Source organism: Pelodiscus sinensis, chromosome 17, assembly GCF_052426305.1.
Source record: "Pelodiscus sinensis isolate ZL-2025 chromosome 17, ASM5242630v1, whole genome shotgun sequence".
Taxonomy (NCBI): Eukaryota; Metazoa; Chordata; order Testudines; family Trionychidae; genus Pelodiscus; species Pelodiscus sinensis.
The window spans coordinates 34,416,274-34,442,729 of NC_143068.1; the positions used below are offsets into that span (position 1 = coordinate 34,416,274).

Genomic DNA, 26,456 nt, shown 5'->3' on the forward strand with positions numbered 1-26,456 from the left:
GACAGTTCAAACATTTTTAATAAACAACTTCATTATAAAAAAACCCTTTCATCTTGGACTTAATTCTGTAAGACAATGGAAAAGCTAATTTTAACAGATGAGCTGTACATTTCCTAATGGCACTTGATATGTTACAATTCAAAACCTTGTTTTATATAAAGCCCAAAAATACTCTGATAAAGAGGTTATTCACTGTGTAGAAAAGTGCTAGAAAGTTTCCTTTACAAATAATCCAGCTTTAAGGAGGGGAAGCTGCTGGCCTTGGCAGCTGTGGCTGTAGGAATGGCAGCATGGACAAGGTGGCTGTGTCCCTGGTAAAAGGAGTTAGTGGCTCACTCCCTTCCACCTCAGCGACAGTGGCTGAGAAATTCCAAGTTGCTGCTTTTCATGCTCCCAGCCTTTGGACCAAATACTGCCCTCAGAGGCCCCACTCCTGCGTACTGGGACCTGAAGGCAGAATTTGTTCACTGGTGACAGAGTTCAGCCTGACTTTACCATGGCTGTGAAGGCCACTGTAGCTTCTCCTCCAGCAGCAGGTTCAGAGCTTGACTACTTCAAGGGGTGAATCTGGGTGGTTTCCAGAAGTTCCCTGCACTGTCCCTCTTATCACCACCCAGTTTTTGAACCTACACTAAGGCAAATCTTTTTTTAGTTAAATATCCTTGTTAAAGTAAAATATTGATACAAACATTACAAACTTTCTAAAACAGCTCCTAGATATTAGGGAAAACTACAAAAAAAATCAAGAACTTAATGATGCACTAAAAAAAAGGGGTGGGGAAAACTCATAAGCTCAAGACATGAGGCTTTCAGCACAAGTAATCAAATCTGCCATGCAGACTTCAGCACTCAAAGAACCTGAATGTCATTTCTTTCCCCGAAATTGCCAAAAGCTGCATCTCTGAGCAGGATGTGCGGGTGAATTCCACAAGGGGAAACCTTAATGGTACATTACTTTGAAAAGGAACAACAAAAAGCAGAAGAAAATTCTGTTTTGCTGGTGCAAATGCCAAATGTGAACTGGTCTTTTCAGATGGATACTTAATTCAGCTAGGACCCATTCTCTGAATGATGTGTTGTGGTTATTCCTGTACTGCAGAAATTGCTTCACATGGAGCTTTCCCTTTATCATCTCAGCATATTCTATGCAACAGACCTGTTTGTTCTGATTTTTGTTAACACTTTCAGGGTGCAGTACCTGTGTTAATCACTAAGAATACAGTGGAGAGGGAAAATTGTTAATACACTTATCTTACAAAATAAGTTCAGATGCTTTGACTTTGGATTGTGCAACTGCCCTATTTAATAAATGAAAATAAAATCCCACATTCTCTTTATTTTCTTCTGTTGGGCTTTAAAGCTTCCTGGTCACTCACGCCAAGCCTACCACTAGTGAATAAATTCAAATTAAGATACGCAACCCCAGCTATGTTAATTGCATAGCTGGTGTCAATTTACCTTAAAGTTTGGTGCAGTCCCCACAGCGGGAGGTCGATGGGAGAAATGTTCCTGTTGACTTTCCATATTCCTCACAAGGAGTAGGAGTACCTGCAGGGGTGCCCTTAGTGTTTGATTTAGCGGGTACTTATTAGATCCACTAAATCCAACGCCAGAAGTTCCATCTCCAGTGTCAATCCACAGGTAAGTAGATGTGGCCTTATGCTGGTTTCTCTAGTGACGTGTTGTGAGAACATAATCTGAAATGATTTCCTTGTTTTCCAAGCTTTGAGTTCACTTTGTGATCGAGGCTGGTGGGATGCAAGATTGCAGGGAGGGGCAAGGAACAGCCTACAAAAGAACTGAGGCACCTGGTTTCATATAGGAGGAAAAACAACTCATTTCTTTTCTTCTTCTAAAACACTATATATAGTTTCAAGTAACCTATTACTAACATAAGAAGCAAAATGTATTTTCAATGGGAAAGCTAAAAAAAAAAACTAAAGTGATGAGTTCTTGTATGCTCTCCATTATGAGGGTCTAGTATTCCTGGTGACTATAAAGGTTTAGTAAAATCCTTCAAGTTAGAGTCTTTATAGAGAGGAAGAAGTGTACAGTGAGCTGCCGTCTAGGAAAGCGTGGGAAGAAGATGGTATTTATACTGAATGGATGTACATTAACAAACTACCTTGGTAGGTAACAGATCTTGCCTTTGCTGTCACCAATAAAATAAGAATGTCAAATCAGCATGGTTCAGAGTACAGTAAGATTCTAAAAGAAGGTTCTAGTTTGTAATCTTCTGCCATGCTTAGAGAACACAGCCTAGAACAGGAAGATGAAATGGAAGTCACTCTACATATTTAAGGTAGACAAACACAAACTAATAAGTGGCAGTATAGTGAGAACCTGGGACAGGTCTGTGAACATTGGAAACACTGGTCCGGGACTGGAAACAAGGCAGTCCTGTGAAAGAAAGGAATGCTTAGGTTCTTAACACCTCTCTTACCTACTGCTTCTCAATCAAAAGGATTTTATAAAGAAGGGAAGTATCACCCCCATTTTACAGATAAGGAAATTGAGAAAGAGAGGGGAGGTGACTTTCTTGTGAACAACCAGCAGGCCAGTGGTGGATCTGCAATCAGAACTCAGGTTGCCAAAGTCCTGATCCAGTGTGCTGTCCACTAGGCAACACTGACTATAAATAGCAAACGAACCATATTTAGAATCCCAGGTATCAACTTTACTGCTGACACATCACAGAGGATGAAAATCATACAAGTGGCTGTAGTAGCAGAGATGAAGAAATATTGACCAGCTAGATGGCAAGACCTAGATGAGGCTTTTGATCAACAGTCCTATACAAACTATTTCACTAAAAGCAGGCTCTACTCTGATTTGTAGAAGTGCATTTATAGTTTTAGGGAAACTAAATCAATTTGTACAATAATCTGTTCCCAGCATACAACGTTCTGGATACGAGTTGTCCAAATGGTGCAGGATTTGTGTATGCAAGGCCAATAAGTCTAAACTATTGTTATTTAAAAGGACTTCTGCTGTTCCTATCAGTGGTGAAGATGTTGGATTATGGGCATAATTACTGAGTCAGATCATTACAAAGAAAACAACTTCCTGCCTGGATCAACTGGAAAATATTATTAAAATCTGGTTAAGGGGGAACCAGAAAAGCAATTAACTACAAAGAGGGAGTCCATGAGAGAATCAGTCTGGGAGGGAGTAAAAGGGATGACCAGTATGTAGGAAAACTGGGAAAGCATCTTAAATGATTTTTGCACCAGTCTTTATCATAGAAAACAATGGGAATTGCCTATGGCAGGATTTTTTTTTCCAGGCAGTGAAGGTGAAGAAGCAATGTCAGAAAAGGAGTAATGGGGAAACTCAACATGAATTACAAGTTAGTCATCTAGAAAGCTGCTGTTCACCTGTCAGTACTGAAGGAATTAAAGAACGAAGAGCCAAGTTTCCAAACAAAAGTAATCTAATCTACCATCTATTTAACCTGGAAAAGAAGATGAACAAGGTGATTCCCTCCCCCCCCACATTATTCAGATTAAAGAGCGAGCCTATTATGAGGCACTCGAGAAGAATCTAGCAAAACCAGATAAGTGGCTAACATGGTGGCAGATGAAATTTAGCATAAACAAATGCAAAATAATGGACATAGTTTCTTCCTGTTTAAGCTACCTGCACACAGAAGGATTATTGAACCAGCTGTAACCCTCAGGAAAAAGATCTAGGTGAGTTGTATTCTCCTAGTTTTAGAAATCTGAAATTGGGAAGGCCCAAGAAGCCTATCTCCTTGGCACTGCAGGATTATTCCTTACAGTATGTTTGATAAGATTCCGCTCAGACTAGCTCAATTTTATCTTCCATTGGGTGACTATCACAGGCCCTGTGACATGTCCTTCCTGCTATTCAACCTAAACTTTCCTTTTTATTAATTTAATCCCCTTGTACTACCCTCAGTAATTCCTCTCCTGGGTCTTCACATTCTGAAGGTCATTACAAAGTGTCTATTTCAAGATGAGCCCCTCAAGCCACTTAACCATTTTAATTGCTTTCCTCTGAAACTTCGTCTATGCACTTCTGGTACAGCAGTGTCTGTAAACATACAGTACTCTAGGGCACAGCATGGTCAAGCACAATGCAGGGCTAGAGTAAGGAAGTCGATTGATGGGTTCTACCTCTCAGCAAGCCAAATATTGTAGATTCTTAGCACTTCTCAGGTTTTGATGTCGACTTTGGATTTCTCTGCCTCATCCCTATTTTTTACTTATTCAATTGAGTGGTAGAAGACTAGGGATGTAAACTCTGCCCCCCCCCCCTCTCATATATATATATATATATATATATATATATATATATATATATATATATGTGTGTGTGTGTATATGTGTGTGTGTATATATATATATATATATGTATAAAAATATGTATAAATAAAATTATTACAGAGGAGGTTCTTATCAGTTATAGAAATGTATTCCTCTGATGAACTGATGCTTTGCTTTATCCAGTCTAATTATTCCACAGGGCTTTTATCATTTCATTGTAAACATACATCTAACTTGCTGTCCTCTAACAGCTTTAGTTTTTTTGCGATAGCGCTTTCCAAATGTCTCCCCTTTAATATTTCCCCCCCAAGATGTTTTAACTTGCACGTCCCACATGAATCTTATTTCCCAGCTCTTTAGCTCTTTCACATTATTTCTATGTCCACAATGGTATTTGCAACGCTTGACATTTTACTCTACTATCTGCAAACTTAGTGTCTGATCCAATATCCACTGAAGTCAATAGAACCTACTACGGGTCAGGATGAATCTTTGCATCAAGTTCCCAGTGCAAACAGTTGGTTTGAATTCCTGGCTTGGTTTCCATTAATATATTCCCTGATGTTGGTTCATTTTCTATATGAACTTGCTTGCTAAAATAGCCATGGAAAGCAAACCAAGTGATGCAAAAAACTAGCAAAATGAATTCCACTGATTCTTTGAGAAAATATTTGTAGAAAACTGATACATTTGCTGCTCTCTAGACTTGGCTATTACTGAAGATATTTCAGTGAAGACCTCTTGTCAAAGCACAATAAAAGCAAAAAATAAAATAAAAATCAGATGTTTGAAATAGAAAGACAAGGAAAACTTATTATGGTACTACATAAATCTAATGTTTTCAGTTTTGATCAAGTTTTTTTCCTGTTTTTGCTTTCTTTACTTTTTTTAAAGCCAAGAATCACATAAAGAGGAAATTGTGAAACTAATTTGGAAAGAGAACAGGAGCCGTGACTGAGGTATTTAAAAATGAGTGGTTAAGAGAAGACCAGCTGAGATCATCTTTTCCAAATTAAAAGAAGGCACTTGCTGAAACTTGAAAGGCAACATTTAAAAATGGATAAAAGGAAGTACTACTTTTAATCCACAGAATTCATTGTCACAGTGTATTGCCGAGGTAAATATTTCGTAACACTTACGCTATATGAAAGTAGTATTTGCAGTTTTACTAGCTAAGCTTCAAGGTTTATCACTACTTATGTTTCAAGGTACAGTTGCGGTTAGGAAGACATTACGCAAGGATTTATTGTAACTTTTTAGTAAAGTGTAGGAACGGCAAGGCCTATGAGCAAATAAACAGAAGCAATTGCACGCAGTAGGGTTGAGACAAATAGATGAAGACAGAGGCAAATAATGTGTCATTTGAAGATGGAAATGGACACGTTCTTGGGAAAGAGAATGTTATGGGGACAGTAACTGACTTCATTTACCGAGTTAAAATAACAGGATAGAGGTAGATCTGTATTTTGAGGGTTTGTAAAGAATTCTGTCAAACTCCCTGGATTATCTTTACCTCGGATGCTTCTGCATGCTGAGGTATGAAAAACTGCATGTCTGTGTTTGTAGATGTGCATTCAAACAGCTGTATTGAACATATCCAAGATTGAGCTACTGAGCACACTATGGACAGGAGACAATGCAGTGCTAATCAGACTGAGTCCACTGCCCCTTGAAAGTTTAACCTTTTTGCTATCAGGTGGAGGTTCCACAAAGGCAAACTCGAGGGCTGCAGATGACAGAGAACAAGGGAAGTGGCACCCACGGGTTCAGGAGGTATGGCAGGAGAAAGGAGAAATAAAAAAGGCCCACAACTCCAGGTTGGAGGAGAGGAAGGGAGACTGTAATCCCAGAGACTTCAGCTATAGTTAGGACAATTAGTGTTGGGGAAACAGTTCAAATACAGTGACTATATGTAAACAAAACTAGGGCCAGTTTTGTTTTCTCCTGACTCTTGCTATTACTCCACTACGAAGGTTAAAAGGTCTCGACACTGCTTTATGGCTCAGCCAGGAGGGCACTGACCCTGGCTAACTGGTGGGAATGTCGGCTCCTACCCTTTCCTTCATCTCCCAAAACTGGGTCTCCTGTATGACAGACAACACTTGATGCTACTGGCGCTAAACCTTGCTTTTTCACATGCTTTGGTTTCCAAGATAGAGGCAGGATTTGTGTGGTTGTGGTGTTTTTTCTTTTTTAAAAAGAGCTCACTTCATACACCACAAAAGCGAGCCACCTGTCTAAGTTTTGCTCCATCCCTCTTTGACACACATGAAAGTCAAAGGGAATGTGCAAAGAACTACCATTTAAAATGGCAGAGACTGAAGTAGTCCAAGTCAGTTTATTTTCCCCATGGGGGAAAAATGTGACCAGTGAAGAGGAGAAATCAGTGCAATCTGACTTCATTGTGTAAACAGTATTCTAGCTACACCAGATACAAAACCAATGTACATCGGTGCCTCTTATTTTTGCAATGACAGAAAGACTCGCGTTGTGTTTAAAAAAATTCACTGTAATGAGTCTAAGCTGATGGCTCTTCAAAAAGAAATGAGGTGATCTGAATCCATCGTATTGATGCTATCATTATTGCTTAACACTGCTGCAAAGTTGCATAAGCGGTACAAGTGACGGTATGAGGGTAGAGGGAAAGGACAGCTCTTTCCCTGTCTGCTCCCTCAGGGATACATCTTTGAACTTGCCCCTCCTCCAGATTCACCGGCAGGTACTAGCTTTAATATCAGAACTGCAATGTGTTTAAATAAAATGGAAGTTGGACTCTTCAAAAGGTTAGTCCAAGTATGCCCAAGCTAAAACAGTCCCAGCTCCTTGGATTCAATCCCCTTCCCAAAAAGGAACAAGGCTCCAAAGCCTCAGGGAAGGTCAGTGCTAAGTGTGGCTCCCGATTCACAGATTAAAAATTTTTTAAAAAAAAAGACAGCTGAAACCTTTTCACAAAACAGGACTGGGACATGCACAGGGATAGCTGCTCTTCCAGTCTACAAGTGCTCCCTCCAGACACCAGAATCATCCCGTCTGAAACAAGCTTTCAAAAGCTTTCACATCCCAGTGGGGAAGTATCAGAGTTGTGCATTTTCAAGGCTCTCCAAGCAAGGACGAGGGGACGATCTGCTCGCCACTGCCACAGTCATCTTATTGGAATGCCTGGTGGAAACGTGGCAGGGTGGTCGTGCTCAAGCTCGAGGTGAAGACCGGGGGTAATGAATGAAGAGGACCAAAGTTCAGGGAGCCTCCAGATCCAGGAGATTCTTGAGGTTGAGGTTGCAAAGTGGTGAGCAATGGCTGGTTTTCCCCTTGTGAGTAGCCCATGACCAGCCCTCCTGATGACACAGGTGGACTACATGGAGGAAGATTCAGGGGGAGGAAGCCCAGAAGATGAGAAAAGTCCATGTTAGCAGCACAGAGAGCCTCTGAAAGATTAGCAGGGCTCTTGGAAAGCAGAGTCTCATCCAGAGTTACTGACTGAGGCGAGGACGACTGAGGCTCACCAGATGAGAGAGAGAGACTGCCAGGCAGCTCTGACAGAAAGCTCTCCACCTCTGCTTTGGGTAGTTTCTCAGGTAAATATGAGGTAGATCCAAGCTGGTACTTCGGAGGAGGTTGTGGTGGGGAGGAGATAGGAGAAGATTCCAGAGGATAACTCATTCCCATTGGAAGAGAGGTGGGGACCAAAGAATGGGGCATCCCTGAGCTTGGCATAGCTTGGAGGTGTGTACTGTACATGCCCATAGGTAGCATGCCAGGAAAGCTCTTACCACTCATCATGTCTCTGGATGCCATACATAAAACTGGACTCAACTCTTCTTTCACTGTTACAGTGGAGCTGCAGCTTAGGAGACCCAACATGTCAACTGGCTCTGTCTTGATCTTCAGCAGTTCTTGGGAGTGGCTCTTCTTCATGTGCCTGGTCAGATGGTCCTTCCGCCCAAACCTCTGCGCACAATACTGGCACAGGAAGTCCTTCCGCCCTGTGTGCACCACCAGGTGTCTCCGCACATCTTTACGTGTGTAGAAACGTCTGTCACAGTGATCGCAAGGGTGCTTCTTTTCCTTCGCTCCACCAGACACCCTCCTGGAATGAGCCTTGAGGTGTTCCAGGAGAACCTGAGTGCTCTCAAATGTCTGCAAGCACACTTTGCAGCTCAGATCACCACTGGCAGCTGCATGCATAGCCAAATGTCGCCTGAAGCCTAGTTTGGTGTTGTAGTTCTTGCCACACTCAGGGCAGTGAAGAGCTTCCTTGTTGGGGTCATGCGTCTGCAGGTGATTACGGAGATGGTCCTTCCGGTGGAACATTTTCTCACAGTACATACACTGGTGAGGCTTCTGAGCAGAGTGTGTGGCCATGTGCCTTGTGTGAGGAAAATGGAGAAGGACAATTAGGACAATGTTCAACACAGCACAGTAAGTGCTGTTTTTGCAAGCTCTCCCAATGTTCCCTCAAAGCCTTTTTTTGTTTACAATCTTGTGTGAAATTTGTTTTTAAAGGGGTTTTATTGAAAGCTTTAGAACCACCAATCCTCCATCCACAAAAGCAGTAAAGGATCATGAGTAGTGGCCTTTCAAACTTCCCTGACAATACCCTTTCTAAGTTGCTTCAGTCCTGAAAGAAGAGTATACTGTAGTCTTTCAGTCAGTTCTTGCCTTCTCAACTGAGCCTACCAACCAGGGTAAATAGCTAGTGCCAACTATGGTAGTTTTTGTGTTGGATACTTGTCTCCTGGGGATTGGAGTGAGACCAGTAGTGCATTTCATCAGCAGCCAGAGGGTAGTAAGCATCTGTCAATACCAGTTCAGGCTGAGTTCTAACCTGAAACCTACAGATGGAATTTTCTTTAGCCTCTCTCAAACCTTAATCAATCCAGCCTTTCTTCATAATGACCTCATTTAGCAAATTTAATGATCCCATCCTATTCTTCAGCATTTAAATTTGGTGTTTGGTGGCTGGTTACTCAGAATGGTAGCCAGGGACTTATGATTAAAGCACAGGAGGAAGATTTTTAATACCGTGGCCTTCTACTGTTTGCTTTGTAAGATTAACTTGTGTGACTCAAAGTCCTCCTCAATCAAACAGAGCAGCGGTTCTCAAACTTTTTGGGCTCCGGAGCCCTTTACATGCGTAAAAATTTATGTGGAGCCCCAGAGGTCCACTGATTGTATGTGTTGTACCTATCGATGTTTCCAGTTAGTTAACCTCGCGTTGCCCGTGGAGATGTCTCGCAGAGCCCTGGGGCTCTACAGAGCACAGTTTCAGAAACACAAACAGAGAATACTTATCCTGGGCCTAAAATTTTTAACTAAAGTGAGGTCTTCAGGTGGAAGGGGCTAAAGAAATTCCAAATATGGTAACACCTGGAACTTAACTACTTGCAAAATAGCAAGGGTTTTCCCTCCTCCACCCTGCCAATAGATATGTCATAACCCCAGCGTAGTGGGGTTCTCCCTGTCCTACGATGGGAGAGAATTGACAGATACTCAGCGTAGTCACCTACCTATAGAGTTTGTACTTGGATGCAAAGGCCTTCCCACAGTGCAGCTGAGGACAGTTGTAAGGTCTCTGCTCCGTATGAGCAAACGTGTGACTTCTCAGCTTGTCCACGTTGGTAAAGGAGGTCCCAGAAATTTCACACTGGCATTTCCCTTGACTTTCAGCCTCTCGACCCCTTTGCCTGGAGACTAATTTCCAGCCCATCTCCTCCTCCTCCTGCTTTGCATCTTGAATCCAAGTAGGAACACTGGTAAAAAATGCAGTCATGGCAGGCCTAGTAGAACAGGGCCATGTTAAGCAGAACTCATACCTGTGGATGACTTGATGTTACAATGTCCCAGTACAGCTGGAACCTTTACAATTATATGGCTTTAACAGCAAGAAATCTTCATCTGAAACAACAGAACAAGTGGGGTGAGTATACTGCACGGTTTCAGCTGTGCACCCAAACAGGTACACATATACCTCTGTATAAAGCCACTCATATTTATGCTGGCCCACTGACTTAAGAAATTCTCCTGTTTCCATTGATTACACAACACAACATAACATGGCTTGATACAATGATTTGGTTTAAGAATGCTTCCATTCTGGTAAGATCTGGATGTGAGGTTAACCATGCTACCCAATCAAGCACCCCATGAGAAGAAATCTTACTAACAGGCTGGAACATTCTTAGCACAGAGTGCTGCCAATGAGAGAGAGAGAGAGAGAGTTATTCTCAAACCCCAGGTCACCTTCCTACCAGTCCTCTTCCTCCCTTAATCTCAGTCAGGGGGTTCTAAAGGCACTTGAATTAATTCTGTATTAATACAATGAGAGGAGGGTTAGACCTTTCCACCACAATAACCCTTATCTGATCATATAACTACTGTATTACAAATCATTGTGGGCTGGTGTATACATTTCCTCTAAACATATTGGCTGGCCATGCCTCTACTCCTCTAAGCTTGTCACCTTTTTCTCACTGCTTCTTCACACTAACAGCCACTCCTTATCCTAGTCCCTTTCTTTATATATGTCTCTCTTATTTACTCTGGATGGTGGGTCAACTGGGCTTCCTGTCCTGCATCACCTATCTCAGAAATTCTACAATTCTCATTTAATGTTTTTTGTTTGTATTTTACAGCTGTCTAGCAGTTTGGTCAGTTGCCAAGGGCAGTTCCCATAGAGCAAATGAGTGTTCCACCAGGGCCTAAGACGAGCACATATGATCCACTGAGGGAGGCTAATGTAACCTGCCTCTGTTTCAGAGTTTGATTAGTCTTAGAATTTTCTTTCCACCACATGTGGAATTGTTCCTGACTATCTGGCTCTACAAGCTTGCTATAATGACAGACAACTCCCCTCTTACCCTCTGACCCGACCTTTTACATCATCATGGGTAGTTTAAATATTTGCTCTTCAGCAAAACTAAACATTTGGCAGTATCCTTATAGTTCTATGGATTTCCTGGTTCCTCTTGGATGGTTTCTGCTAGTAAATTAAAACTCATATTGATTTGTCACTGCAAGCTCTAGTAGGAGGCTCCTGAGATTTGACTGCAGTCTGGCCACTTTTTTCACTTCAGTTTCCTGTACATCTCCATAACCTATTGTGGTAGGGGAAGGGTTAACCTGAATAGCTATTTTCACCAAAGTCACAGTGGAGTATATCTTCTTCCTTTAAATTTAGCTGCATGAGAAACTCTTCTTAAAATAGCATCAAACTCTCTAACCTCTTCTCCATGAATGCATATGAGGGAGGAACTCTGTACCCACATATCAACAGCAATGCCAGATGTGGGCCAGATCTGCAGCCAGGAAGGGAAAGAACCAATCCTTCTGCTAAGACAGAGCCCCAGTGAATGTTGTAAATACGTGAGACAGCAGTTGCACCTGGCTACATGATCAAACTGCAAATGGTTTCTCCAGACAAGATGGAAAATAGTGGGGATGGGAGGACTTCAGGAGAATTAGTATCTAAAAAGCATGATGTTTTGAAGTCATACTAAGAGAAAAATCTTATTTATATAACTTGAAAAATGTATCAGACACCTATTACAGAACAAGAAACAAACTACGGCATTGGTCCCCAACGCGGTGCCCGCTGGGGCATTTATGTCTGCCCACCTAGTGACCAGGGCCGGCCTGAGCCATTCTTGCGCTCCGGGCACCCAGCGCATGTGTGGCCCCCACCTGGGGCACCCGGCACATGCGCAGTGCCACCCCGGGCTCACAGCGCATGCACAGCCCCCGCCCTGGGTGTGCGGCGCATGCACGGTGACGCCCCGGGCGCGCGACACATGCGCGGCCCCACCCCCGGGCACCTGGCAGCCCCAAAAGGTTGGGGACCACTGAACTATGGTATCCCATCTCTAAAACCCAGTAGCAATGGGCTGGTGCCCTCTCCTCTCTCCCCTGGTTAGAGTCTTACCAAATTTATGGTGCATTTTGGTCAAATTTCAAGGTCATTGTATTTTTAAAATTGTTAATGTCCCTATTTCAACTATTTAAATTTGAAATGTCAGTGTTGTAATTGTAGGGGTCCTGACCTAAAAGGGAGTTGGGGGGGGGGGGGTTTGTCACGGTACTGCCACGGTGTTGGTTTTGCCTTCAGAGCTGGGTAGCTGGAGCACAGTGATTGCTGGTGGGGAGCCCTGCTCTGCAAGGACCAGCACCAGTTCAGAAGGATGACATAGAATGGTATTGTCATCACTGTGCCCTGTAAGCTGTGTGCTTGGGTGACAGGCCAAGAGAGATTCAAATATCCATCTAATTAACAGATCTACCATAGCCAGTAACATGTGTTTCTATTGATGATGCATATCCACACATGCCTTGGTGTACATACAAAAATTTATTCCGCACAAGGGTGGAAAAATTAGAGGGAACATTGATTGCCACCTTACTTCTGTGCTGCTGCCTTCAGAGATGGGTGCCCTGCCAACAGCTGCAACTCTCTAGCTGTGAAGGCAGTGCAGAAGGGAAGCAATACTGCAACCCTTCTCCTCCCGCCCCATAACTTTATATTCCCCTGCAACTCCCTTCTGAGAAATGGCGGCATACCCATATCATCTGTACAGTATAGGGTAAAAGCACACAAAAAACAGATTTCGTGGTCTGTGACATGTTTTTATAGCCATGAATTTGGTAGGGCCCTACCCATGGTGTTCAGGAATCCCAAATTTCATGTAAGCAGGTGCCCCATTATCTTCTTATGAAGGCACTTATACACTATCATCACCTCAACCTTTTTGACAAGCTAAATCTTTAAATCCCTCACAAAGGCATTTTTTTCCAGCTCTTGAATCATTTTGTACTCTTCTGCATCCTAATTCTTCACCATTGTTTTTAAAAAGTGCATACCAGAATTGTCTGCGGTATTCTAGTATGTGTCTCACTAATACTGTATACAGAGGTAAAATAGCTTTTCCTTGCTCCTATTCATTATACTTTTGTTTATACATCAAAGGAATTAATACGTTAGCCTTTTTGCCACAGTATCACAGCAGGGGCTTATGTTGTTTGCTTGTCTGCTATCATCCCTAAATCCTTTCTAGGGCACAGTTCCCTCCCCCACCATTCTGTAGGTATGACTTGCATTCCTTGTTCCTAATCTATATAACTTTACTCTGTATTAAAAACAGTGTATTGGAATGGGCAGAGTTTACCAACCAATCCAGACTGTGTTGTGCATGATGGCCTTGTCATCCTCCTGATTTACCACTGCAACCATTGGTGTCGCTAAAGAATTTTATCAGGAGCGATTTAGTATTTACTTCCATATCACAGAGGAACATGCTAAATGGTGCGGGCCCCAGGACCAATTGCTACAGCATCCCCTTACCAGCCCTATCAGAGGAGGATTCCTCTTTTACAACTACTACAGATCTGAATTTAATCCATTTAGCATGTACTTTATGGATAGGGGATAGTGGTTTTGTTTTGTTTTTTAAATCGAAACGCCAAGCAGCAATAAGCCTTCCCCACCCTGTGGCTGCGTCTAGACTGGTACTTTTTTTTTTTTTTTTTTGCTTTTGCGGAAAAACTTGCCAGCTGTCTACACCGGCCACTTGACTTTCCGCAAGAACACTGCCGATCTCATGTAAGAAATCAGTGCTTCTTGCGGAAATACGGAGCTGCTCCCGTTCGGGCAGAAGTCCTTTTGCGCAAAAGGGCCAGGGTAGGCAGCTCAGATTTGTTTTGCGCAAAAAAGCCCCGCTGGCGAAAATGGGGATCGGGACTTTTTTGCGGAAAAGCACGTCTAGATTGGCCACGGGCGCTTTTCCGCAGAAAGTGCTTTTGTGCGAAAGCGCCGGTGCCGATCTCACGCGCTGTTCCGCCAACGCTTGGAAGGGGAAGACTTTTCCGTTCAGAGCATTTCCGGAGCATCACGCCAGTGTAGACGCTGCCCGGCTCGCCCCGGGCCAGGCCGCTCTCCCGGCAGGCCCCGCGGGACGGGGCTGACAGCGAATCCCACGGGCCCCCCCCCCCGCTCCGTTGGGGCAGGCGCTCGCCGCGGGGGGGGGGCTCCAGGGCCGCTGCGGCGGGGCACGTGCCTGCGGCTGGCTGGGCCCTGAGGCGAGCTCGGGGGCGGGGCTCAGGGCTCGCGCCTCTGCCCGCGCGGCCCCCTCAGGCTCGAGCCGGCGGCTCCCTGGCCACGCAAAGGGGGGGGGGGCGGCTCCTCGCGCGGGGCCCCCCCCCGCACCGGCCCGCGCGGGGGGGCGTGGCTTGTCAGGCCCCTCCCCCGCCCCGGGGCGCGCCCCCGGCCCCGCACTCACCCCGTTGCCCCCGGGCCCCGCCAGGCGCGGCTCCGGCTCAGGCCCTGGCGGCCCCATTGTGCGGGGCATTGTGGGAGTGACGCCGCGCCCGCCCGCCCGCTCGCGCTCCTTCCGCCTCGATGGTGCCCGCGCCTGCTAGAGCGCCCCTGCCGGGCCGGAGCCCGGGGCATGCCGGGATAGGCCGCCCGCCGGCCGCTTCCCCCGCGAGCATGGGGGCCCCCGCGCTCCGGCTCCTGCTGCTGCTCGCGGCGAGCGGCTCGGCGGCGCCTGCCTGGGACCCGGCCGGGTACCTGCTCTACTGCCCCTGCATGGGTGAGGCCGGGCCCCTCCGACCCCTACCGCTCCCGGCCCCCCCGCACCGCCTCCCCGCTGGGCCCCCCCGCGACCCCCCTCCCCGCTGGGCCCCCCCGTCAGCCCCCCCGCGTCCCCCTCCCCGCCGGGCCCCCCGTCAGCCCCCCCGCGTCCCCCCTCCCCGCCGGGCCCCCCCGCGTCCCCCTCCCCGCCGGGCCCCCCGCACCCCCCTCCCCGCCGGGCCCCCCCGCACCCCCCTCCCCGCCGGGCCCCCCGTCGGCCCCCCCAGCGTCCCCCCTCCCCGCTGGGCCCCCCGTCGGCCCCCCCAGCGTCCCCCCTCCCCGCTGGGCCCCCCGTCGGCCCCCAGCGTCCCCCCTCCCCGCTGGGCCCCCCGTCGGCCCCCCGCGTCCCCCCTCCCCGCTGGGCCCCCCGTCGGCCCCCCCGCGTCCCCCCTCCCCGCTGGGCCCCCCGTCGGCCCCCCGCGTCCCCCCTCCCCGCCGGGCCCCCCTGTCAGCCCCCCCGCGTCCCCCCTCCCCGCTGGGCCCCCCGCGTCCCCCCTCCCCGCTGGGCCCCCCCGTCGCCCCCCCGGCCCCCCCCCCGCTGGGCCCCCCCGTCCCCCCTCCCCCCTCCCCGCTGGGACCCCCCGTCGGCCCCCCCAGCATCCCCCCTCCCCGTCGGCCCCCCCCATCCCCACCGGGCCCCCTCCCCTGTCAGAGCCCCCCCCAGCATCCCCTCTCCCCCCACCGGGCCCCCCAGCATCCCCCTCCCCCGCTTGGCCCCCCCATCTCCACCGAGCCCTCCAGCATTCTCCTCCCCCGCTGGGCCCCCCAGCATCCCCCCATCCCCGCTGGGTCCCCCCGTCAGAGCCCCCCCAGCATCTTCCCATCCCTGCTGGGCCCCCCCCATCAGAGCCCCCCAGCATCCTCCCTCCCCCCACCGGGCCCCCCCCAGCATCCCCGCTGGGCCCCCTATAAGAGCCCCCCAGCATCCCCTGCCCTCCCCCCGGGCCCCCCAGCATCTTCCCATTCCCACTGGGCCCCCCAGCATCTCCCCATCCCCGCTGGGCCCTCCCGTCAGAGCCCCCCAGCATCCCCCGGTCCCCCAGCATCTTCCCATCCCCGCTGGGCCCCCCCCCCATGGCTTTTTGTGATGACACAGAAATGGGGGAGAGTATGGGATTGTAATGAGTCTGTGTGGCAACATAGGCATTCCTGATTAAGCCAATAAATCCAGTGCTTGTCACTCTTTTTAGGGAGATTTGGGAACCAGGCGGATCATTTCCTGGGCTCCTTGGCATTTGCCAAGATGCTGAATCGTACTCTGGCTGTTCCTCCCTGGATTGAATACCGACACCACAAGCCTCCCTATACCAATGTGAGTCCTGTTCAGCCCATTGATATTTTCATGTTGGGTTCTCTACAAACGAACTCATGTTCCACTCGCTACCTGTCAGGTGCATGTACATTTGTAATGCTACGTACACGTTCCTGATTAATACATTCAGCACAGCTTAATATAACAAGTGGGCCCAGACAGGCTAAATGTTCTACATGCATAAAGGAAAAAAACAGTCTCTGCTCCAAGCACTTTGCAATCTAATAGTCTAGGGAGACAAGCGTCCGTATGGCCGGTTGTATATTAACATAACTCAGGTTATTGGCTTTGAAATGTGGAAACCAGTTGGGTTTTGTCTTTTCAGCATTATTATTGATGTTTATTAAGAACTGACAGTGTACTCCATGATGTACAAGACACAAAATAGAGAGAGCCTCTGCTGCAGAGAGCTTGCATTTTGGAAGAGAGGATGTGCTGATACACAATATATAAAGAGACTCCTGAGTTTGACAATCTCAGAGTAGTTGCTATTGGACAGATGTTGCCAACAGCACTAAGTGGTCCCATTATTGGTGGTTACAACAAAGACTTCAAGGTCTGAATGGATTGTGGGGACTGAATTTCCATTGTGCCTGTAGAAATGGTCCCTCCAACTAAAACACATTGCTGCGGCATTTGGGGATTCTTGTCCTGCTGTTTGCATGCACTGAATCTCTTCCGTGGACATCTAGAGGATTTGAGTCTTTAGGGCAGCTCTTGTACGTTTCAAAGGGAGACACGCAGCGGGTTAGCGGGCACCCTCCTTATCGACTAATTGAGTAGTGGATGGAAATTCCATCGACTACTTGATTAGCTAATTAATTGAAATTTAACATCCCTAGCGGGAAAACATTATTACTGAGTGGTTTGCATCAGCTGCTGTTCAAACAATTCTTGTCTAGTCCTCTTATCCCTGAACTTTACCACCTTTTGTAATGGGCCAGTGTTACTTTTATAAAAAGTGTCAACCTGTTGAAAGTGGGGTATAAAAGTTCCAGAGATAGCTGTTGTTCACTGGGGTGCCTCTCATAGGCTGATCTGGATGCTAGTGGTGCATTTGATGACTCATTAGGTGATGTTTGGACTGACTTCCATTTGCAGTAAGCAGATCTCATTCTCTCATTCACAGTTGCATGTTTCCTACAAGGAATACTTCAAGATGGAGCCTCTCTTAGAATATCACCGTGTTATCAGCTTGGAGGACTTTATGAAGAGCTTAGCACCCATTCACTGGCCTCCTGGCAAGCGAGTGGCTTACTGCTTTGAAGCAGCAGCTCAGAGAAGCAGTGACAAAAAGACTTGTCCCATGAAGGTAAGTGTCTCGCTCCTGTTCTGCTAGTTTAAGTAAGAGCAGGGGTGAGCAATAACTTTTGACAGGGAGCCACTCCCAGATTTTGGAAAGTAGTCGAGGGCCGCACTCTTCCATGATATTAATGGAGGCCATGCGGGGTCTGAGATGGAGGTTGGGTGCAGAGGAGAGCTTGGGGTAAGGAACTGGGGTGCAGGAGGGAGAATGGTGTCTGGGAGGGAGTTTGGGTGAAGGAGATGGTTGTGACCTAGTGCAGAGGTTTGGGATGTGACCTAGAGTAGAAGAGGATTGTGGTCTGGGGCAGCAGATTGGCGTATCAGATCTGGGAGGGGGAATGGGTGCAAGAGAGGGGGGCAGAGAGTCTGGGTATGTTGTTTGGGGGCAGAGGGTGGGGCAGGGAGGGGCTGGGTTGCCAGATGCAGGCTCTGGTCAGGAGACTTATCAACCAGCAGATAAACCAGTCTGCCAGCCTGCAGAGCTAAGGCTTGCAGAGCTTAAAACCTTTCCCAGCCAGCCTGCCTGCCCAGCCACATGCTTGTGTGAATAACTGAGGGGAGGAGAGAGGACATGAATCTTCTTGGCTGCCTGTTATTCAAACAGGCAGCTCCCATTGGCCAGTTTCTGGCCAGAAACTGGCCAATGGGATTGTGCTAGGGGCAGGAGCAGCTCCTGAAGCTTTCCCTTCTCCCCTCTAATTTTGAAACAGAAATGGGGCCCGGCAGCTGCGTTTCTGAGTGGCATGTGGGGCTGCGGGGCAAGCAGGCAAGCCTGCCTGGAGCTCCCTGGTGCCTCTGCAGGCCACATTTGGTGGCTTGGCGGGCTGAATTCAGCCTGCAGGCCATATTTTACCCAGGCCTGAGTAAGAGGAATGATTGGGTCTGAGACTGGTATTTATTTACTATTTTGGGACCTTCCTAAGGCCTGGTATCTTAGACCACTGTACAGTGCAGTTCTTCCCGTGCTTATTGTAGATATTCACTCTGCAGGGCATTTCAGGCAATCTATCCATGTACAATCCTTGCACTAGAACCCATCTCTGGGGTACTTACATTCAGGTTTGATGGGGACAGTGGAGGGCCAGGAGTCAATAGAGTGGTATGTTTGAGTGAATTTATCATATTCAAAGTAACAGTACCTTAAGGTGAAAACAAGACCTTAATGGAAAAGCAGGCATTCTCTGGCCTTTTACCCAGATATCAGACCCATACGACAATTATTCCCAACTGGTTTTAAAAGCCCAGCTCCTTCAGGACAAATGGTCACTGGACATCAGACCCCTGTAACTTGATATATTTTTAGGACACCTTTTGGAATAGTCTTTTATTTTAATATAAGGACCCTCCTTATTTTATCTCTTTCTTCCCAACAAAGTTGTTCGGTGGTGAATAGGGATGTGAATGATTAACCAGTGAGCCTCACCCTTAACAGGTGACCTGAAGAGTTAGACTTATCAGTTCTAGTTAACTGATAGGGGCTGGAGCAGCTCCCCACCTGCCCCGGGTAGGAGGCTGCGCCAGTCCTGCAGGACCCAGAGCAGTCCTTATCCATGGCAGGTCTGGCCACCCCCGCTGCAGGCAGGGGCTGTTTTGACCAACTGCCTGGGGCCACTGGGCTGGAACACCTCCCCCCTCCCCTCCGCTAGTCTTCCCCTTTAATTGCTTAACCGGTTAAATATAATGTGTACCCTCCTTAGGGGAGGGTCTATTAATCGAGATTCTCTATGTTCTAGTCAGGATGAGAGGATGGAAGATGATAAAGTATGGATAAGGTCAGATGAGAAACAATCACATGGGAGAGAGTCTAACACACCATGAAATGGCAGACAGATAAATAGTGACACATTTTTAAAGTGCTTATATACAAACGCTAGAAGCCTCAATAATCAGATGGGTAACTAGAGTGCCCCATATTAAAGGAGGATATTGATATAATAGGCGTCACAGAAACTTGGTGGAATGAGGACAAACAATGGGACACAGTCATACCAGGGTTCAAAAGGACAGAACAGGTCGTGCTGGTGGGGGAGGGGCACTATACCTGAGAGAATGTGTAGAATCTAATGAAGTAAAAATCTTAAATGAACTAAACTGTTCCATAGAATCTCTGTGGGCAGTAATTCCATGCTCTAATAATAAGAATATAGCAGTAGGGATATATTATCGACCACTTGACCAGGACCGTGATAGTGGCTATGAAATACTAAGTCATTTTGCCGCTCTACTCTGCACTAGTTAGGCCTCAGCTGGAGTACTGTGTCCAGTTCTGGGCGCCACATTTCAAGAAAGATGTGGAGAAATTGGAAAGGGTACAGAGAAGAGTGACAAGAATGATTAAAGGTTTAGAGAACATGACCTATGAAGCCAGGCTTCATGAACTGGGCTTGTTTAGTTTGGAAAAAAGAAGATTAAGGGGGGACATGATAGCGGTTTTCAAATATCTAAAAGGGTGTCACAAGGAGGAAGGAGAAAATTTGTTCCTCTTGGTTTCTGAGGACAGGACAAGGAGTAATGGGCTTAAAGTGCAGCAGGGGAGGTTTAGATTGGACATTAGGAAAAAATTCCTAACTGTCAGGGTGGTCAAATATTGGAATAAATTGCCAAGGGAGGTGGTGGAATCTCCCTCTCTGGAGATATTTAAGAACAGGTTAGATAGACATCTGTCAGGGATGGTGTAGACAGAGCTTGGTCCTGCCTTGAGGGCGGGGGGCTGGACTCGATGACCTCTCGAGGTCCCTTCCAGTCCTATTATTCTATGATTCTATGATTAGAGAGGCTATCAAAATAAAAAACTCAATAATAGTGGGGGATTTCAACTATCCCCATATTGACTCGGTACGCGTCACCTCAGGATGGGATGCAGAGATAAAATTTCTTGATACCTTAAATGACTGCTTCTTGGAGCAGCTGGTTCTGGAACCCACAAGGGGACAGGCAATTAGTCCTAACTGGAGCGCAGGATCTGGTATAAGGATGTTAAATTTCAGTTACCTAGATAATTGTATAGTTGATACAATTTGTATTGACTGTACGATTAGTTGCAGAGCCACAGCAGGGGTGGCTCCAGGAGCCGGCTCAAGTTGGGACTGAGCAGTCCCAACTCGTGCCAGCTCCCAGAGCCACCAGTGCTACGGCTCTGCATTTTAAATGTGGTGAGAGCCTGGCAACTCTTACTACATTTAAAATGGAGAGCCTCAGCATCACAGACCAGCTCGAGCCGGGACTGAGCAGCCCCGGCTCTCGCTGAGTCCAGTAGCCTCTGTCTGCCATGGACAGCCTCTCTTTGTGGTGGCGCTCTTGCTCCATTTCAAAGGCTGAAGCACCACAGTGGGAACCACGGTTCTCTGCTATGCCTTTGCCTCTCCTGTCCTCTGTGGAGACAGTGCTGGGGAGCCGGCTTTTAAGCTGGCTCCCCCAGCACCGGCTTTTGCTCCCCACCCTCCCCTGCTGCCTCTTTCTAATAGAGGCAGCAAGGGGGAGGAGAAGTTACTGGTCGAATCACTACTTGACTTCCGATAAGTTTATGCTTATCGGATAGTTGACTAGTCACTTACGCCCCTAATCTGGTCCAAGAGGTAAATATAACTGGACCACTTGGAAATAGCAACCATAATGTAATAACATTTAACTTCCCTGTGGTGGGGAAACACTGTGGCATTGAATTTCAGAAAGGGAAACTACACAAAAATGAGGAGGTTAGTTAAATAGAAATTAAAAGGTACAATGACAAAAGTAAAATCCCTGCAAGCTGCGTGGAAACTTTTCAGATACACTATAATAGAGGCCCAAGTTAAATGTATACCCCAAATTAAAAAATACACTAAGAAAACCAAAAAAGTGCCACCATGACTTGACTTAACCAAATAAAAACAGCAGAGAGAGATAAAAAGGCATCGTTTAAAAAGTGGAAGTTAAATCCTATTGAGGAAAATAGTAAGAAGCATAAACTCTGTCAAATTAAGTGTAAAAATATAATAAGAAAAGCCAAAAAGGAGTTTGAAGAACAGCCAGCCAAAAACTCAAAAAGTAATAGCAAAATGTTTAAGTACATCAGAAGCAGGAAGCTGGCTTAAACAACCAGTGGGGCCACTGGATGATTGAGATGCTAAAGTAGCACTCAAAGACAATAAAATCATTGCAGAGAAACTAAGGGTATGTCTACACTTGCACCCTCTTTCGAGAGAGGGATGCAAATGAAGACATTTGAAATTGCAAGTGAAGCTGAGATTTAAATATCCGCGCTTCATTTGCATTTTCGTGTTATGGTGCTATTTCGAAATAAGAGACTCTGTTAAGACGTGGTTATATTTTGAGAGAGAACCCTTCACTCGAAATAACCCTTATTCCTCATACTATGAGGTTTACCAGTTATTTTGAGAAAAGGGTTTTCTCTTGAAATAACTGTCTTAACAATATCTGTTATTTCGAAATACTGTCATACTGCAAATATGCAAATGAAGCACGGGATATTTAAATCCCGGCTTCATTTGCAATTTCAAATGTCTTCATTTGCATCCCTCTCTCGAAAGAGGGTGCAAGTGTAGACATACCTTTAATGAATTCTTTGCTACAGTCTTCATGGCTGAGGATGTTAGGGAGATTGACAAACCTGAGCCTTTGTTAGGAGACACATCTGAGGAATTGACCCAGACTGGGGTGTCGTTAGTGGAGGTTTCAGAACATATTGATAAACTTAACAGTAGGGATGTTAAATTGAATTCTTCTCAGTTACTCAACTATTCTGTAGTCCCTGGGGGTGGGGCTGGCACTCCAGTCCTACTCCTGAGGAGCCCCCTGCCCTGCTGCCTCTGTATCAGAGGCAGCAGCAAGCTGTGTGAGGCAAGAGCTGTTCTGTGAGGGGAGCCAGTTTAAAAACCAGCTCCCCTCGTGGACCAACTGCCTGTCTCACCGCGCTGCTGCCTCTTGATACAGAGGCAGCAGTGCGGCGTGGCAGCAGCCCCTGTCTAGGGTGGGTTGTGAGCTCCCAGACCCAGCATGAGCCAGAAATGAGATGGGCTGCCTGCCCTCCTGGCTCCTAATACACTTTAAATGCAGAGCTGCAGCAGGGGTAAGTCCTAGACCAGGCGCAAGCCAGGACTGCACTGAGCTACTGGCCAGCCTGCTAAAAAATTTAGTGGTCGGGGGGGGGGAGGAAATGTGTGTTGCCTATAACATTAACCGATAAGCTTTTGCTTATCGGTTAATTGACTACACTGTTACATCCCTTCAAATAGATCTCACCAAACTAAGTGATTGGGCAACAAAATGGCAAATGAAATTTAATGTTGGTAAATGTAAAGTAATGCACATTGGAAAAAATAATCCCAACAATACATACAATATGATGGGGACTAGTTTAGCTATAACTACTCAAGAGAGAGATCTTGGAGTCATTATGGATAGTTCTCTGAAAACATCCACTCTGTGCAGTGGCAATCAAAAAAGCAAACTGAATGTTGGGAATCATTTAAAAAGACACAGAGAACCTCTTATTGCCTCTATATAAAACAATGGTATGCCCAAATCTTGAATACTGCGTACAGATGTGGTTGTCTCATCTCAGAAAAGATATATTGGCATTGGAAAAGGTTCAGAAAAGGGCAAGAAAAATGATGAGGGGTTTGGAATGGGTCCCATATGAAGTGAGATTAAAAACACTGGGACTTTTCAGTTTAGAAAAGAGGACATTAAGGGGGGGATAGGATAGAGGTCTATAAAATCATGAGTGGCACAGAAAAAGTGAACAAGGAAAAGTTATTTACTTGTTCCCATAATATAAGAACTAGGAGTCTCCAAACGAAATTCATAGGTAGCAGGTTTAAAAGGAAGGGTTTTTTTTGTCATTCAGCGCACAGTCAACCTGTGGAACTCCTTGGCAGGGGATGTTGTGAAGACCAGGACTTTAACAGGGTTCAAAAAAGACTAGATAAATTCATGGAGGTTAGGTTCATCAATGGCTATTAGCCAGGATGAATAGGAATAGTGTCCCTGGCCTCTGTTTGTTAGAGGCTGGGATTGGGTGACAGGTGAGGGATCACTTGATGATTCTCTGTTGTGTTCGCTCCCTCTGGGGGACACCTGGCATTGGCCACAGCTGGAAGACAGGACACTGGGCTAGATGGACCTCTGGTCTGACCCAGTATGACTGTTCTTATGAACTGGTTAACCAATTAAATGGGATTTTTACATCCCCAGTGGTGAGCATACCAGACTGCAGTCAACCCCTCAGTAAGCATGTCTCTCTGTAGCAGAATTCTGACTGCAGACCTCTGTGTCCTCCACTTTTTTGGACTCTAGCTCTAAAACCAGGGATCCTGCTAATTGCACACAGCCAGGTTCCATATGCTGTGTTGAATGAGTAGTTACCTTTGTTTTACAGGATGGAAATCCCTTTGGTCCATTTTGGGATCAATTCAACGTGGACTTCAATAAGTCTGAGCTCTTCGGAGGCATTTCCTTCAGTGTCTCTTACAAGGACCAGTGGCTCCAAAGGTAACGAGCTTGGGGAAGCTGTGCATGTGAACTTCAGAGAGAAATCTTGCATCTGTTTCCGTTTTGCATTGGCCCAAACTTATTTCCCATGGACAGTATTAGAAGTGTAGTATGTAGGGATGAGCGACTTGCCAGCCAATAAGTGATTGATAATATTTAATTACCATGTTTATTGGCTGAGTCTTCAAGTGCTTTTTGGAAGTAAATCAGAAATAATTCAGATCTCAGCTGGTGAATAAAGGTCACACTACACTACACTTGTTCATTATCCACGTCTTGTTCTCAGAGCCACAAGTGGCCTAATATTTATTTCTACAGTTGGCCTGTTCATCAAAACTACTTTGTCCTGAGGTGAAAAATATCAGTACCCTTCAGTTAAGTAATTAATCCTCTACCATGGGTGTCAAAGCTATTTTTGTCATTGTTCAGTCCCTCAGATTGCAGTAATTCACTTCTCATTTGCTGTTGAGTCGGAGGTAAAAAACAGTGTCTTGTTACGAGTTGTGTATAATTCATAAGCTGAAATGGTGAAGAGCCATTTTATTTGACAGCAGGAGTGATAGACACTGTTATAATTCAGTTTGTATAATGGTTTCCATTCTAACTCACTGTTTTCAGTACTTTTTACACAAGGTTTTTCACGAAGCTCATAAATTTCACAGCTCAGCTTGGCTGCATCGTGCATGTAGGGACTAGCTAGCTATGCCCTGAAACTTGTAGTGCAGGAGTGAAGACCAGAGTTCAGTGCCTACATCTCTCATATGGTTGTTCTAAGGTGGACACAAGCTAGACTTCTCCTTGGACTTCCCACGTGATGGGGAGAGCAGGAATTTCTCCGTCCCTTAGGACGTAGGTTTGTAGGGGCAATAGATGGAGATGAGGGACTCAAGGACACGTGAGAGAACTGTAAGGATGGTGGTGGAGAAGAAGACGTTTAGTTTGTTCTTGAAAGTGTCTGTGATCGTGTAATAAACACTGAATCCTAATGCATGTACCTAAAGGGATGGATTTAAAATCATTCAGGTAGCTCTAATTTTGGCAATTCTTGGTTTTGACTGGCTAGCCATATCATCTCTTCGTAGGTGTAATTCTAGATTAAAATCTACTGCTTGAGCTGCTTCTTTGCTGGTTGGTTCACTAGACTTCTGTAGTGCAGGACTGCTTTGTTCTTTCCACTCCATGGAGTAACTGGCTTTTCTCATTTATCCAGGCAAGCTAACAAGGCCAAAAGGTTTCCTGCACACCTGTTTTCTTTCTTTCCCAGAGATGTTGAATATACACGGATCTCCTCTCTTATTTCTACTTCCAGGTTTCCTCCAACAGAGCACCCTGTTCTTGCTCTACCTGGAGCTCCAGCTCAGTTTCCAGTCTTAGAGGAGCATCGGCCTCTGCACAAGTATGTGGTGTGGTCTGATGAGATGGTGCAGAAGGGAGAGGCCTATATTCATTCTTTCCTGGTTAGACCCTATGTAGGAATTCATCTGAGGATCGGCTCAGACTGGGTATGGCTCTTATGTCAATTTTGGTGGGTCTAGTGCATGCAGTCAGTGTCATCACTACGCCACTGGCCTAGCGATCATTGTCCCTATAGAACAGTGTTTCTCAACCTTTTTTTTTTTTTAATCAAGTATCCCTTTTTAAAACTATATGGCTGCGTCAAGACTGGCAAGATTTTGCACAAATACTTTTAACGGAAAAGTTTTTCCGTTAAAAGTATTTGTGCAAGAGAGCGTCTACACTGGCCCGGATGCTTTTGCGCAAAAGACATCTTTTGCGTAAAAGCATCCGTGACAGTGTAGACGCTCTCTTGCGCAAGAAAGCTCCGATGCCCATTTTAGCCATCGGGCTTTCTTGCGCAATAAATTAACTTGGCTGTCTACACTGGCCCTCTTGCACAAGAATACTCACACAAGAGGGCTTATCCCTGAGCGGGAGCGTCGGAGTATTTGCGCAAGAACCACTGATTTTTGTACAGTACAAAGTCAGTGTTCTTGCGCAAATACTCGCGGCCAATGTAGACAGGTGGCAAGATTTTGCACAAAATCTTGCCAGTCTAGATGAAGCCTATAAGTACCCCCAGAACCTACAGTTTTCAGACACAATTTTTTTTTCTACCATTGCAACACATTTGTTTAAACAACTTAATCGTAGCCAGGCGGGCAATTAAATGTTTGGGTGTAAAAAGTACAAAAATAATAAAGTGCTGTAAAACTTAAAACAAAAATTCAGTTTTCTCCGCATGTCAGTTCTGTTGACGCACCCCCCAGACTTCTCTCAAGTACCCCTAAGTGTCCTCGTCCCACTGATTGAGAAATGCTGCTATAGAAAGAATACCAAAAGAGAAACAGCGAGTAGCACAGATTCAATCAGTCGTTCTGGGATGAGAGTCTAAACCGAGTTTGCACTCAATAACCAGCTGTGTTTGGATACTAGAAATGCT

The 26,456-nt window shown here is 46.1% G+C and overlaps 2 protein-coding genes across 4 annotated transcripts in view; one reads left to right on the top strand and one right to left on the bottom strand.

The window, feature by feature from the left end:
- PLAGL2 (PLAG1 like zinc finger 2) lies at positions 1-14,693 on the bottom strand. 3 transcript variants are annotated; one of them, XM_075900847.2, is made up of 4 exons: positions 14,555-14,693; positions 10,103-10,184; positions 9,797-10,019; positions 1-8,655 (listed from the first exon to the last, which is right to left on the bottom strand). In XM_075900847.2, the coding sequence occupies exons 3-4, from the start codon at positions 9,994-9,996 to the stop codon at positions 7,437-7,439; spliced, it is 1,419 nt and encodes a 472-aa protein (XP_075756962.2). In that variant the 5' UTR covers positions 9,997-10,019; positions 10,103-10,184; positions 14,555-14,693; the 3' UTR covers positions 1-7,436. The 3 variants fall into 3 exon arrangements, with proteins under 3 accessions (XP_075756962.2, XP_075756963.2, XP_075756961.2); XM_075900848.2 differs by lacking the exon at positions 9,797-10,019; XM_075900846.2 differs by having other exon boundaries at positions 9,797-10,184.
- The window catches only part of POFUT1 (protein O-fucosyltransferase 1), a 16,518-nt gene continuing 4,644 nt past the window's right edge, over positions 14,583-26,456 (top strand). Inside the window, exons 1-5 of the mRNA XM_075900849.2 lie at positions 14,583-14,866; positions 16,098-16,219; positions 17,349-17,531; positions 23,904-24,016; positions 25,326-25,518. Coding sequence (XP_075756964.2) covers positions 14,674-14,866; positions 16,098-16,219; positions 17,349-17,531; positions 23,904-24,016; positions 25,326-25,518 — 804 coding nt within the window. The 5' untranslated portion in view covers positions 14,583-14,673. The remainder of the gene's footprint in view (positions 14,867-16,097; positions 16,220-17,348; positions 17,532-23,903; positions 24,017-25,325; positions 25,519-26,456) is intronic.

Coding starts and splice junctions, on each gene's coding strand:
- PLAGL2 (XM_075900846.2), bottom strand. CDS start 10,059: ATGACTGCATTTTTTACCAGTGTTCCTACTTGGATTCAAGATGCAAAG. Junction 8,656..9,796: donor TCCAAGTACAAACTCTATAG/GTAGGTGACTAC, acceptor TCCTCACACAAG/GCACATGGCCACACACTCTG.